At 41.4% G+C, this 15,942-nt stretch overlaps 1 protein-coding gene across 3 annotated transcripts in view; it reads right to left on the bottom strand.

Annotated features, from left to right (window-relative positions):
- LOC140476222 (kelch domain-containing protein 1) overlaps nucleotides 1–15,942 on the bottom strand; it is an 81,305-nt gene that overhangs the window by 38,736 nt on the left and 26,627 nt on the right. For all 3 annotated transcript variants that reach the window (XM_072568477.1, XM_072568475.1, XM_072568476.1), the window contains 2 exons: nucleotides 5,208–5,325; nucleotides 1,520–1,638 (listed from right to left, as the gene is read on the bottom strand). In XM_072568477.1, coding sequence (XP_072424578.1) covers nucleotides 1,520–1,638; nucleotides 5,208–5,325 — 237 coding nt within the window. The remainder of the gene's footprint in view (nucleotides 1–1,519; nucleotides 1,639–5,207; nucleotides 5,326–15,942) is intronic.

The raw sequence follows: 15,942 nt of genomic DNA, 5'->3' as shown, positions 1-15,942 counted from the left end.
TTTTTAATACAACAACAATTGCTAATTTTAGTTTACAATAGTAGCTCATTATTACAATACTATGAAGTTCCATTCAAGCTACAAATAACTTTAGAAGTTGCTGAAAGTGACGAAGAACTCCCTGGTAAATTAGTGAAAAGGTCAACATGAACATTATAAAAATTAGTCCAGCAAATGTATTGTACATTATAACTTTAATAGATGGAGGAACAAAAAAGTATAACAGTTGTTCAGTGGGTAAAATTCTGATACAAAATTAGTTGTCCTTTGCCCTGTCACCTGTAATTCAGTAGCACCTTTGCCCAATTAAGTCGGCTGTGGGTTTATTCCAGAGACATAAATTAACACAAACTTGACTGCCGTTTTTTGCAGTACTGAGGATGTACCATATAAGGAGATGATGTCTTGTGATTGTGAGTATGTTCGCTGAACTGGGAAGGTGATTTGCAGACGTTTTGTCTGCTGTCTAGGTGACATCTTCAGTGCTCTGGAGCCTCCTTTGAAGCGCTGCTATACTGTGTCTTCTGGAATTTATTTGGTTCTGTTTCTGCTGCCTCTTGTTGCCAGTTCCAGTTGTTTGTTGAAGCGGCCCGTATATTGGGTCTAGGTCAATGTGCTTGTTGATGGAGTCTGTGGCTGAGTGCCATACTTCTAGAGATTGTCTGCTGTCCTGTGATGAAACGTCTGCAAATCAACTTCCCAGCTCAGCGAACATACCCACAGCCACGACAACTGGCACCTGGGCTACAAATCTTTACACAAACGTTGAAGATGGTGTCTATTTGTTGTGACATTACACTGAGGGTCTATCCAAACCCTCTTAGAATCCCTACAGTGTGGAAACAAGCCCAACAAGTCCACACCGACCCTCCAAAGAGTCTCCCACCCAGACCCAATCCCCATTACTCGACATTTACCCCTGACTAATGCACCTGACCTGCACATCCCTGGACACTAAGGGACAACCTAGCATGGCCAATCCACCCAAAGTTACATAACCCTAACCTGCACATCCCCGGACACTACAGAACAATTTAGCATGGCCAACCCACCCTGCACATTTTGGGACTGTGGGAGGACACCGGAGCATCTGGAGGAAACCCACGCAGACATGGAGATAATGCGCAAACTCCACCCAGACAGACGCCCGAGGTTGGAATCGAACCCGGTTCCCTGGCGCTGTAAGGCAGCAGTGCTAACCACTGAGCCTTTGAGTTAATGCTACGTACGTCACGGCCTCCCTTTCAATGGGTAGGGTTCAGGAATTCTCGGCTTCTGGCTCAGAATCAGCACAGGCAGGCTGTTTTCTCGTGCCAACCATGCCGGGGGGCGGGGGGGCACAGATGCCCGAGATGCAGAGGTTTTCTCAATGCTCTGACCAATATTTATTTCACAAACATTTATTCACATAAAATTTGGGACATTTAGGACTATAAAATTCCATATTGTGATTTCTAAAAGGTAACCTTAATTAGAAAGATTGGAACATTGTTATGCAATACAAAGTTTAGTAACTCACTTGTCTTTATATACCCAGCATGAAAGTTTGTCTCTTGGAGTAGGAGGATTTCCTTGGTAATTATTGAGTTTCTTCCAAGTAAATATTTCATCTTTCACTTGCAAATTAACACAATACAGCTGTTTAAAATATTTTTAAAAATTAATGATCATGTAATTGTAGTAGTAAATGTTATTCCAAATAGAAAAGAGTAATTTAACTCTCATATCTTTTTACAAAAGAACATTTTAACAAATTATTCATCAAAACACTCATTTTCTTTCTTGTGTGACAATATGGAATCACTTCAGTGTAATTCCAAGATTGGCAAGCTGGTTAACTATGGGATATTCAGAATTAGAGAGAAAACTTTGAACAGATCAACTGCCTAGCTGGTTGGTGAAAAATAGTGGAGCAAATGAAAACTGGTGAGTCAGAGTGGAGCTGGAAAAAGCCAGCAGGTCAAGCAGCATCACAGGAGAAGGGGAGTCAATGTTACAGGTTGGAACCTTTCATCAGGATTGGGGTTGGGGAAGGGTGCTGAGAAATAAATAGAGGGAGGTGGGTGGGGCTGGGGGAAAGATGGGTGGTAGCAGGAATGAGGTACATGGATTGGTCAGTGGTAAGGGTGGCACGAATAGGTGGGAAGGAAGGTGGACAGGTTGGGTCAGGTTAAGGGGTGGGATGGAGAAGGACAGCTGGGCCTGGGATGAGGTGGGAGGATGAAGAAATTTGGAATCTGGGGAGTTCTATGTTAAGCCTGTATGGTTGTAAACTCCCGAGGCAGAAGATGAGGTGTTCTTTCTCCAGTTTGTGTATGGTCTTATTTTGATGGTGGACAAGGTCTGGGATGGACATTTTGTCAGGTGAGTTGAAGAGGGTGTTGAAATGGCTGGCAATCAGAAGGTGGGATTGATTGGAGATGATGGACCATAAATGTTCCCTAAATTGGTTCCTGTGTTTGCGCTCGACCTCTCCAACGTACAGAAGATCATATTGGGAGCAAAGATGCAATAAAACATATTAGAGAAAATGCAAATGAATCTCTGCCAGATTTGGAATGATTCCTTGGGGCCTTGGACAGAGGTGAGAGGGGAGGTGCATGGGCAGGTTTTGCAGCTCTTCTGGCTGCAGAGGAAGGTGCCAGGTGTGGAAGAGGGGTTACTGGGGCGTGTGAACCTAACGAGGGAGTCGCAGAGGGAACGGTCCCTGCGAAAATATCATTTTTGTGGTGGGATCACAGTGCAAGTGGTGGAGGATGATGTGTTGGACTTGGAAATTAGTGGGATAGAGTGAGGACTGTGGGGATTCTATCCTTGTTGCGGTTGGGGGGTGGGTTTGTTTGAGGGCAGAGATGCAGGAAATGGAGGATGCAGTTAAGGGCACTGTTGATCAAGGGGGAGGGAAAACTGTGGTCCTCGGTGGAAAACTTACTAATTGCTTTTAGTTATGAAAAGATAAGAAAAATGATCTTAGAGTAGAGTAGCTTTATTTGTTGTTTTACCATATACAGCTGGTACAATAAAAACAAGACAGCGTTCCTCCAGGACCAGGGTGCTATATGAACACAGACGACATGAGAGTACAGTCATATACAGGGCAGCATTAAAATGCATAGAAAGTGCAAAACATGTAAGACAGACAAAAGGCACAGTGGTGGACAAACTACAATGTAACAATGAATGATCATTGATAAAACATTATTTTAGCAGCAATTCAAAAAGTTGTCTGAAAATTGCAAATGGAATTGAGTGTGATCATACAGTGTTAAGGAGTCTGATGGCTTGGGGGAAGAAACTATTGCACAGTCTGGCCGTGAGAGACTGAATGCTCTGGTATCTTCTGCCACATGGCAGGAGGAAGAAGAATTTGAATTAAGGATGTTGGGGTCATCCACAATGCTGTTGGCCTTGGGAGATTGAGTGTGTGTGGTGTAAATATCTGTAATGGAGGGAAGAGAGACCACGATGATCTTCTCAGCTGTCCTCACTATCCGTTGTAGGTTCTTACAATCTGAGACGGTGTAATTCCTGAACCAGGCAGTGATGCAGCTGCTCAGGGTACTTTCAATGAACCCGGTGTAGAATGTGGTACTGAAAACAGTTTTGGAAATGAAGAAGGTCATATACAACTCTCCTAACTATTAGAGATGCAACAGATGCTTGTTATGGTGTACATTATGATGGTCTTTTCAAATAGACATGATTTGGAGATGCCGGTGTTGGACTGGGATGTACAAAGTTAAAAATCACACAACACCAGGGTTATAACTCAACAGGTTTAATTGGAAGCACTAGCTTTCGGAGTGCTGCTCCTTCACAATCACCTGATGAAGGAGCGGCGCTCTGAAAGCTAGAGCTTCCAATTAAACCTGTTGGACTATAACCTGGTGTTGTGTGATTTTTTAACTTTTCAAAGAGAAACATTGAAAATAGGAGCAGGAGTAAACCATTTTGTTCTTCAAGCATGCTCTGCCATTCATGATGAACAAGCCTATTCCTGCTTTTCTCCTGTATTCTTCAATCCCCTTAGTCCCAGTGTTATCCAATTCCTCCTTCAAATCACAAAATATTGGCCCAGACTACGTTGTGGTAGTGAATTCTACATGCTCACCATTCTCTGGGTGAATAAATCTCTCCTCACCTCATTCTTAAATTACTTGTACCGTATTCTTAGATCGTTTTAGACTCCCACTTAAAAATAGTTATGATTTAACTCAATCATAAGTTAGAACATTTTTTTAAATTAAAAGGTAGCTTTTCAGCATGCATTTGATCTAAATTAATTAAATTCCCATCTTCGTTGCATACAATGGGAATTATGGGCTAAGCCTGTCCCAACAGGTGAAAAGAGCAAGTCAGATGAGTTACTCAACTGCAGACTTTAACTTTACTGTCTAATATAACTTTGGGTTAAAAATATGGGACAAAAATCAATAAAACAAAAACAAAGTTAAAAGACTGTTTCTCTAAACTGTCAAATTTACAGAAATCAGTTCACAATTTCTTGTTACATTTTATTACATTCTTAGTAAACATTTTTTGCAGCACTAATTCTTTTAAAACATTTTTGTGTAAAATAAGCAATCTGATACAATTCTGACAAAAATAGATTGGAATCATTGGAGAGTTGATCCCTGGTTTACAACAGAATTAGTAAATTTTCAGTAAAAGTAGCATAATCATTATAACTGGTATCAGAAATGTTGGTCGGGGAGAAAAGTAATTTACAAGAGGTCCTCCTGCTGAACAGTATCCCAGGGGGTCACTGATAGAAAGTACGTATATATGGATATCTAGACCATAGTTATGAAGCCTGTTGGCATTGGTTAACAGATTCACAGATGAAGAACATTTAGAGAAGTACTACATTTCTGCCAAGGGTTGGTTAAAGTATATGAGCATGGTTCAACACATTTAAAACAGGAAGGACCGGACAACAAATTGAGACAAAGGGAAGAAAGGAAGGTCGATGTAATATCAAATTTAGTCTATTCTACAATACAGCTCAAATAAAAAAATCAGTGCTAGGGGTTACGGCATTATCTTCAAACCTAAAAGTAACAATGAGAAGAAACATTAAACCTGATTTTCATTATTTATTGATACTTTGTGTGGGTGCTGTGCTGTTGACTAAAGATAACACATTTAGCAAAGTTAGGCATAAAACATGATAAATTGAATAAAAACATTTGAAAAACATAACATACTTCATTACTATATCCTAGGTCATCATATCCTCCGAAAATGTACATGATACCATTCAGACAAGCTGCACAGCTTCCTGACATAGGACGAGGAAGTTCTCCTTTCATTGGTTTCCTCTGCCTGTATTACAGGAACATAGGCAGGATATTTTCAATACATCACAAATAATTATCCAAGCTCAACTACACAATGTAAGCTATTTAGCTCAAATCTGGATCAACTAAACCACCTGAAGATTAACATAAGGTGCGTAACTTGATTATTATAGTGCACCTCCATAAAAAAAGTTATCAAATTACAAAATTGCTTTTAGTGGTACTTTCTATTTTATTTCTTCATTGATTTTCCTGACAACTGCAGCTGAAAGGTGAATGACCACAGTCCACTCAAGTAAAAACATTGGCTTGATGGGAGCATTCAAAAATTCCTTCAAAATCAAAAGACCTATGGATCCATGATTGGCCTGCTGAGTCACCTGAAAGAGAACCGCAATGATTGATAACAGTTCATCCTTGAGTGAGGAGAAGCTCATAGATTTAGTGTGCACTTCAGCAAGTTGAAGGTTCAATCTATGCTGACACTTCTGTACCAGCTGAGTTGTTAAAATGCCTCTCTGCATCTCCTCTGAAATGGACATAAAAATACCATAAAAATACCTGCTTTTCTTTATGATGCCCAGCTTTATTTATTCCCTAATCACATAAGTTATGAAGCATTGCATTTTAGTAGAAAGAACATGGAGAAACACTACAAAACAAAGGCTATAATTTAAAGGTGTGCAGCTCAGATCTGGGTATCTAGATGTTAGTTACTAAAAGGTTGCAGGATAGGTACACAGTATTCCTTACTTCAATATTAGGGGTGTACAATAAAAGAACAGGAAAGTTGTTTAAACAGACCAATATACATATCTTGAACTAGGGAGAAAAGACTTTCAAAGATTTACAAGGGCTTTATTACAAATCTTCGAGGAGAAAGTGAGGACTGCAGATGCTGGAGATCAGAGCTGAAAATGTGTTGCTGGAAAAGTGCAGCAGGTCAGACAGCATCCAAGGAACAGGAGAATCGACGTTTCGGGCATCTGCAGTCCTCACTTTCTCCCAGAGCAGAATAGGCCAGACAATGGTGGGAGAGTGGACCAGGACAGCCGGCTGTTGGCGGCTGGAGCCCTGAACTGGGGGAATTGAGGCCTGGTGAGGTCGGCCTGTCACAGATGGCAGTCAGCAGCCTGTGACCCTGGTTAGTTCAGCACAGCCTGGTGGAAACCCTCCAGTGTGGAGTGACTGCATTATGGAAGGACCATAGTGTTATTCTTTTAACTTTATTTCTTAATTTTCCTCATTTATAGTGTGAAGAACTGTAATGTAGAGCTTTTAGTTTTTTTTATTTCTCTAATTTTGTACTTAATCTATTTTAGTACCTAAGATTTGTAGCTAGGTACTTTTTATCTAAGATGGCACTGTGCGTAGCGACATTGTATATTTTTCATTTCCTGTACTGGAGTACACAAGACAATAAAACCTAATTCTAATTCTATTCGTACCCACTCTCAGGTTTATTATCATGTTACATACTTGCTTTCAGCACAGCCTACCCCTACTTTCATCTCATGATCACTTATTCAGCTTGTTTTTTGTCATTGCCTATTATCAATAACTCACGTGACCCTTTCATATTTCTCTCTGGGCTCCATCTCCACTATCCACTCACATCCCACCAACCCCCAACCTTCAGGAGAAATACCACTTTTTCCTAGCAGCTATCAGGTCTGATGGTGAAACATCATACTCGAAACATTAACTCTGCTTCCCCCAAAGACATTGCCAGACCAGCCAAGTTGCACCAGCAATTTCTGATTTTGTTAAGAGACATGATCTCTGCACCATAAAATCAACCTGTTCAAAGATGCAGTAAATACTCTGGAGCAGGGGTGGGGTGGGGGGGTGGGGGCGGGTGGGGGTGGGGTGGGGGTGGGTGGAGAGAAAAAGAAGAGATCTGTATTCTATGCACTGCCTCTTATCTAATTGGATTGTCTTGTATGGGACTTCAGGTTTGTCCTTATTTCCCCGAAAACTGGTTAAACGGTGGGGTTTGAGGTCTGGCTTTGTCTTCTCTCCCTTATAAATTTGCTATTGATCTGTAAACATTAGTAGCTGTAAATACTGTACTGTTTAATAAAATAAAAAAAAACAGGACTATCAGTGGTTCTGTTCATTCACAGGAAGCTGGACCACTATCAAGTACAATGCATGTATAAGTAAAGAGTGACTTGGTGATAGAATACCAGCTGAGTTAGTTCAGTACTTTTCACCTATTATCCTCCACCACTAAATCAGTTTTCCAATTAATCAAATTACATCTAATATTACATCTGAAGAGCTATATCCATTGCCAGATCACTTATGTCAACTTTCATGTACTACCCAACATTAACAGCACCTGTGTTTCCAACTGTTCACTATATGGCAGAGCCCATTGAAGGGCAAAGTAATAACACAAAGAAATAAGAGAGGTAGGAGGAGAGGGAGATCACTAAATCAAAATGGAGTTAGGGAGGGGAGACAAGAGCCTCTGAACCCAGGTCTCATCTACAAAGTCCAATAAGCGTCAATGTTCTCTGAAGATTGTGGCACTTAAGGAAAGCTGTTGTGGCACAGTGGTAGTGTCCATAACCCTGAACCAAGAGGCCTCGGTTCAAGTTCCACCTGCTCTAGTGGCATGTTATAATGTCTCTGAACAGGCTGATTAGGAAAAATAACTTATTTCTTTGCGATGACCCTTAAAAGGAGAAAGCCCCTTGTTGTGCAATGATCGTGTCCATACCCCTGAACCAGTGGGCCTGGGTTAATGTCTCACCTCCAGCTTCTAACTGTGTGCAATAACATCTCTTAACAGGTTGGATTAGAAAGTATCTTGACCTTTCAAAGGAGGGCTATTGTGATGCAGTGGGAGTATACCTTCTGCTGGACTAAGAGATCCAGATTCTCCCTGCTCCAGAGTATTTACTGCATCTTTGAACAGGTTGATTTTAAAAACAGGTTCACAAAAAATGTGGTGCTTTAAATTGGAAGTATCTATTTTTCAGTTTTTGTAGAATGTATGTTACACCGCAAAAGCCGATTATCATTTTGCTTCTAGTATTTCAGTGCCTTTTACATAGAGCACATGTTCAAAAATGTTAAGCAAATAATATCAACAGCATCAAAGGCAGCTAGAGTTTTAGGGATAAATGTCATACAAACCAGGAACAAAAGGAGGTCACTCAGCCCTTAGAGTATGTTCCTCCAGTAAACACGATTTCGGTGATCCAATTTTGATTTGAACTCTACATTCCTGTGTATCAGCGATTATTTTTCATCAACTTGACAATCAAAACTCTATCTACCCCTGTTTTAAAGATATTTAAAGTTTCTGCATCCACTGCTTTTAGAGGAAGGGAATTCCAATTAGTCAACATCTGAGAGAATCCTTTTTCTTCATTTGACTTAAGGGTTTATCTATTTTATTTTTAAACTATGACCCCTAGATCGAGATTCTCCCACAACAGGAAACAACTTTTCCACATCGACCTGATCAAGTACTCTCAGGATATTTGACTTTTCAACTTGTGGCTCTTCCAAACTCTAAAGAATACAGGCCCAGCCTTCCCTCACAAGATAGTCCGCTGATTCTAGTTATTAATCGAGTGCACCCTCAATGTGCTTCAAACACATTGCTAGTACTCCACAATGTTCTCACTAATGCCTTTGATAACCTCCCTCCTTTCATTCAATTCCCCCTTGCAATAAAACATAACATTCTATTAGCTTTCTTGACTGACTGCTGAACCTGAATATTAACTTTCTGCGATTCATGAACAAGGGACACTAAGATTTTTGTCACAAAACTCTGCAACATCTCACCATTTAGATAATATGCTTTTTAATTCTTTCAATCAAAATTGACAAGTTTTCACTTACCCACATTATACTCCATTTGCCAGGTTTTTGTTTACTCAACTAAATGTATCTATATGCCTTTGTAGGCTTTTTATATCCTCTTCACAACTTGCTTTCTCCACTATCAATGTGTCATCAGCAAATGTAGCTACCTTATGTTTGATCCCTTCATCCAAATCATTTATATAAACATGCAAAGAATTGAGGTTTCAAACTCTGTGGCACACATCACTTGTGATATTCTGCCAGCCTGAAAAAGACATTTTATTCCTACTCAAGTACAACACATTCACTGGTTCCCTTTATTCACAGAACAAGTTGCTTCTCCAAGAACTCCAGTAAGTTAGTTAAACAATTTCCTTTTTCGATTCACTCATGGGACCTCGATGCCACTGATTGGTCAATATTTATTGCCTATTACTAGTTGCCCTTGATCAGCTGGTGGGGAGCTGCCTTTTTGAACAGCTATTGTCCATTTGAGGGGAAATTCCAGGATTTTGACTCAACAACTGAAGGAATGGTGAAATGTTTCCAAGTAAGGATGGTCAGTGGGGTTGGAGGGGAACTTGTATTTAGAAGGACACTGGCCAGATACATGAGAAAACCACCAAACGCAAGTGGTCAGGGGTTTGGAAGGTCTTGTCAAAGGATTTTTGGCAACTTTCTGCAGAGAATCTTGTAGATGTATACACTTCTGGTGTTGAGCATCAGTGGTGGGGAGAGTGGATGTTTGTGGATGGTGCTAAGCAAGCAGGCTGCTTTGTCCAGGATGGAGTCAAGCTTCTGGAGTGTTGTTGGAACTGCACTCATTCAGGCAAGTAAGGAGTATTCCATCACACTCTTGACCTGAGCCTTGTAGATGATGGACAGTCTCTGGGAAGTCTGGAGGAAGCAAGTTACTGACTGCAGTGTTCCCAGCCCCTGTGTTTATATGGAGGGTCCAGATGAGTTTGATTAATGGTAACCCCAGAATACCAGTTGTGGGGGATTCAGTAATGGTAACATATTGAACGTTAAGTGTTAGTGGTTCAATCGTCTCTTCTTCAAAACACAGTCATTGCCTGACATTTGCGTGGCATTAACTTAATTACAACTTGTCAGTCCAAGGTGGAGATTGTCCAGGCCATAGACTCATTTATACAGCGTGGAAATAGATCCTTTAGTCCAACTTGTCTACGCTGATCAGGCATCCCAATCTGACCCAGATCCATTTATCAACATTTAGCCCATATCCCTCTAAACCCTCTCTATTCATATATCTTTCTTTTAAAATGTTATAATGTACCTACCATCACCAATTACCCTGGCAGCCCATTCCACATATGCATCACATTCTGTGTGGAAAGGATATCCCTCAGATGCTTTTTAACTTTTCCCCCCCTTACCTTAAACCCATGTGTTGGAATCCCCCACCTGAGGTTTTGTTGCATTTGAACATTGACTGCCTCAGTAGTGGCGGAATTGCAAATGGTGCTGAATACTATGCAATCATTGAGGATTACACCTGACCTTATGATAGAGGGACTGCCCTTGAAGAACAAACTGAAAGTGGTTGGACCTAGGACACGATACTGGAACTCCTGCAGAGATGTCCTTAAGTGAGACGACTGACCTCCACAGCCAAAACCATTATCCTACATGCCAAGTCTGACTCCAACCAACAGTGTTTGTCTCGATTTCCATTGATTCCAGCTTTGTTCAGGCTCCTTTGAGAATGTGTACAGGGTATGAACAGGTAGGGAAAGAGTTAAGTTTTGAGTTTGTGAAACAAAAGGTTCAGCTGAACATGACTCAGATCAGATAAGACTTGCAGTTAACAATAAGGTGCTGGAGGCAAGGGTAATGGATTAACAAGATGGAAAAGCATTCATTATGTAGTCATTTAACAATATTGGAAGCATTTAAAGATGTAGAGTCAGGTTAACAAGGTGAGGTGAGAAGTATTTATTATGTGAAGCCAGTTAAGATTAAGAACATTCATTGTGTAATAGCAGATAGCTTAGCCTTTGTTATTGACACTCGCTGATTGTAACGGTCACCCAATCAATCAATGTGTACGTTGCTTTGTCTGGATGCTCCTCCCTGCTGTTTGAGAGAGAAGACCGTGAATTCATGTCTTTGCACATGGGCGATTGTTCTCTCTTCCTCCACGGCCTGGAATAAAGATGGAGGTAAAACCATACTATGTCTGAGCATTTTGCTTTGACTAAAGGGGGAATGGGACAACAATATTGACCAGGTTGGCAGGATCCACATGAACAGTTACGATCAGACTGTGTCAGCAGTCGCCTGAAACATCGGTGTCTCGAGACAGACGGACACACAAGATTTTAAACTTTGGTCCCTCTTGATATTCCTGTATGCCAGAGACAGTCCCCTCGCTCGATTACTCTCTATTCTATGGACTCTTCGAACAGGGATAATTAGTTCAGTTGAGAGACACAGTTTCGCAATTGTGCTGATAAACAGGTTTCAGTCCTCTACGCTGTCTTGGGGAGGGGTGTGTAATTGAAGTTAGAGCCCTCCACGCAGTATAGGTGGACAGTTCCCTGGGTGGGTTAATTTGAGGTTCAAGTCCTCCTCGCTGCGCTAGGATATGAGCTCTGTGTTTAAGTGGGGTTTGAGCCCCCATGAGAAGTCAAGTGAGATAGGGATTAAAGTCCCCTAGTGGCGAAATTTGAGGCTCTGCGAGTCTTTGTTCTGGGGGATGACAGTTCGATTCCACCCTCAACTTCTTGTACGAGTGCAGCTCCAACTCCAATGTCACTAGCATTGTTGGTAACTTTAAAAAAAAAGGTTTTGAAAAGTTTGGTGTAGCTAAAACTGGTTTGGTAGTTCATAGATTTCAAATGGTAAAATACCTCTTGGCATGGTTCTATCCACCAAAACTTCGTGTTCTTCTTCAGCAGATCAGATAACAGTGCCACCACACTGCTGAAGTTTGCAAGAACCCTCCGATAGAATCCACTGAGTCCTAAGAATCGAAGCACCTCTTTCTTAGGAGGTTAGTCATGGGAATTCCTCAAAGGCCTTAGTCTGTGTTCAGTGGGGTCAACTTTCCATGTTATGTCCCAAAAACATAATCTCTGCTTTGGCGAATTCAGTTTTTTCAATTTATCACCAGTTTTGCTTCTTGAAACTACTACAAGAGTTCTGCTAACTGTACCATGTGATTTTCCAGGTCTTAAAGATCACTACATTGTCCAAATAGACTGCACAGTTTATTAACCCAGCCACAACTGTTCACGAGTCTTTGGAATGGGGCAGGTGTGTTCTTCACAGGGCACTTTGAACTGATATACCCTATTTTGGGTTACAAACGCAGAAATTTAGTTACGCCGTCTAAGGTACATGCCAGTAACCACGCATTAAGTCCAACTTGGTGATGTAACTGGCTTGTCCAACTTTCTTGGTACAGTGTACCAATCTAGGAATTGGATAGGAGTTCGATTTTGTAACAGCGCTGACCTTCCGATAATTCACTAGAATTGTTGAGTCCTGTCTGGTTGGGGAACTAAGCTGATCGGCGATCTCCACTCGCACTGGCTTGGTTCAATTATGTCTGCATCGAGCATGGCCTTGACCTCCATCTGGACCACTCTGGCTTAGAAAGGATTAAGCAGATAGGGGTGCTGTTTTATCAGAGCAGTATTCCCTTTGTCTACTTCGTGTACAGTAGCATTAGTCATCCCCACCTGATTCTTACATATGTCCTTGTACTGTAGTAACAAATCTTACAGCTGTGTTCTATGCTCCTCAAATAAATTACGAACCAATCCCGCTCCTCAAGGACTCCTTCATTTTTTAAATCTATTTTGAGGCACATTAAAATCCACATTTGGATTTGATGCCTCACTCTGCGGGACAGTAGCTAACACCTGTTTCTTCGGTTCTCTCTCTTGTTGAGACCGTCTTTATACATGTTCACATGACATAGCCGATACTTAAATTTTCCCCTATCTGGCATCTTCACTAAATAGTTCATCTGACTCAACTTTTTCTCAATTTGATAGGGACCACTAAACCTGGCCTGGAAGGGATCTCCTATCACTGGTAATAGTACGAACAAGTCATCCCCTCAGGAAAACATCAGAATCTCAGTGCTTTTATCTATTACCTGCTTCATTCTGCACTGTGCCCTTTTTAGATGCTGTTTACCTAACTCACCTCCTTGATTTACATCTCCCACACCTCCGATACATAATCTAAGTATGACATCTCAGACTCTGGTCCTGTCAATTTTTCTTTCATTTCAAAGGGTCTCTCACTTTATGCCCAAATATTAACTCGAAAGGACTGAACTGAATAGATTCATTTGGGGCATCTCTAATGGTAAACAATACAAATGGGATACCTTTATCCCAATCAGTGAGGTAGTCCTGACAGTATGCCCTCAATATGGTCTTCGAGATCTGATGCCACCTTCTGGAGCTTGTGGGATTCAGGATAGTACACACTGGATTTAGAAGTGTTGTGTACCTAAGCTACCCATAACCACCTCAAAACAGCCTAGCAGTAAAATTTAACCCTTGGTCCAACTGAGTCTCTCTGGGATGCCCATATTGCATGAAAAAAGCTACTAACTCCTCTACCACCTTTTTTGCCTTGATATTCAGTAATGGAATTGCCTCAGAAAATCAGGTGGACACATCCATTATGGTTAACAAATACTGGTCCCCAATTTAAGTTCTCAGGAATCGGCCTACACAAATCAATTGTAACCCACGTGAGAGGTCCTTCAATGTGAGAACAGGCAACAAAGGTGCGTGTTTTATTCGTGCCTGTGGCTTCCCTACCACTTAGCATGCGTGACACGTATGGCAAAAGTTAACTACATCCTTGTGCATTCCATGCCAATAAAAATGTTTTTGTTCCTAAGCCAGAGTCTTTCATACCCCTAAAGTGACCTCCTACAGGTAGTTCATGTGCTACTGATAACACTTCCTGTCTGTATGCTACCTGGAACACAATCTGTTGCACTTCGGCCCATTTCTTCTCTGCACTAACCTGCCATGGTCTCCATTTCCATCTTTCAAATAGTAACCCTCCAAAATATTCACTGCTTCCTTTTTGGCGTACGCATTCACATATTTTTTAATCGTCTTGTCTTGCTGTTGCAAATCTTAGTCTTTCAGGAGTAAACACTTTGGTCTGATTCTCTGCCTGTTCAGGTTTTTCCAACACCAAAACTTCAAACAGGGTATCCGCTAACTGAACCTCAACTCCTTTAATCTTTCCCTTATTTTCTGCTTTGTGCAGTGACTTATGATTGTGGGATTTGGTTACCACAGTCTGGGAAAATACCAGGAATTTCTGTTTTAACTCCTCGGTTCCTTGGTCGTCCTTGGGCTTGTCCACAATAAAGGGTGTCACTTCCACATTGGATCCTGCCAAAGCATTCCCAAGAACAAATTGAATTCCTGGAACTGACACGTTGTCAAATCACTCCCAATGTAACTTCCCCAGTCTTGTGCTGGCACTCCAGCCTGATCTTACATAGGGGAACGATAAATTTCTGTCCCTCCATCCAACAAGTATCACACTCTCCGGTAAGAGATCGGAACGAGTGTATATTAGCTCATCCGTTACTATCAGCAACTGGTTACTATCAGCGACTGTGTCTCAAAATTATAACTTCTTTTCCTTCTCCCTCTGTTCTGAGTAAACTTTACTCAGAGATGAATACTTTGCTGAGATCAGGTATTAAACTCCATACCCAGCCCCTGCTTAGGCGGTGTACTCTCTTGCAGCCCCTCAGCTCTTCTTGGAGCCTCCTCTACTACCTTAACTAATGCTATTGGCTTAGCTTTTTTTTTAAAAAACTGCATCTTTTCCCACACACCGTGCCTTTCTTTAACTACCAGCACTGTGACTTGATGTACCCCACTTTACCACAGTGGAAACAAGTGAGGCCTTTCATCTAGTTTTCATCCTCTTGGGCTTCTTTTTTAATCCTGTGGTAAATTCTTACCAGTGCTCTACTCTTGGTTTTGTAGCGCAAGATATCCTCTTCTCCAAACTTCTATCCCTTGCAGGACGAAATTCTCAGCAGAAGCTTGTCTTACGCACCAACGTCTACTCATTTTCTAAACTTTGTTCCTCCATGAATTCTTACCATCTGTGGAAGTGAATTTTTAAATTCCTCCAGCAGAATAATCTCAGAGCCTCAAAAAGGTCCTATCTATTTTCAAAGCACGCATCCATCGATCAAAATGACAATATTTAATTCTTTTAAACTCAACACAAGTCTGACCTGGTTCCTTCGTGTTTCTGAACCCATGTCTACATGAACTTGCAGCGTGGGTTGGTACCTGGGATTTCGATGTTGTGGCTATTAGAGACAAGAGTAGAACAGGGACAGGATTGGCTGTTGCAGGTTCCAGGGTTTAAATGTTTTAGTTGGGTCCGAGGTGGGGGTAAAAGAGGGGGAGGTGTGGCATTGCTTGTCAAAGATAGTTTATAGTAGTGGAAAGGATGATGGATGAAGACTCGCCATCTGAGATAGTTTGGGCTGAGGTTAGGAATAGGAAAGGTGAGGTCACCCTGTTAGGAGTTTTTTGCAGGCCTCCTAATAGTCCTAGAGACGTAGAAGAAAGGATTGCGAGGATGATTCAGGAGAAGAGTGAAAGTAATAGGGTGGTTGTTATGGGGGACTTTAACTTTCCTGATATTGATTGGGAAAGCTATAGCTCGAGTTCATTAGATGGGTCGGTGTTTATCCAATGTATGCAGGAGGGTTTCCTGACACAATATGTAGACAGGCCAACAAGAGGCGAGGCCATACTGGATTTGGTTCTGG

The sequence above is a fragment of the Chiloscyllium punctatum genome, chromosome 4, assembly GCF_047496795.1.
Source record: "Chiloscyllium punctatum isolate Juve2018m chromosome 4, sChiPun1.3, whole genome shotgun sequence".
Taxonomy (NCBI): Eukaryota; Metazoa; Chordata; class Chondrichthyes; order Orectolobiformes; family Hemiscylliidae; genus Chiloscyllium; species Chiloscyllium punctatum.
Note: the sequence above shows the minus strand (reverse complement) of the source record. Positions and strands in the feature narration are given on the sequence as shown.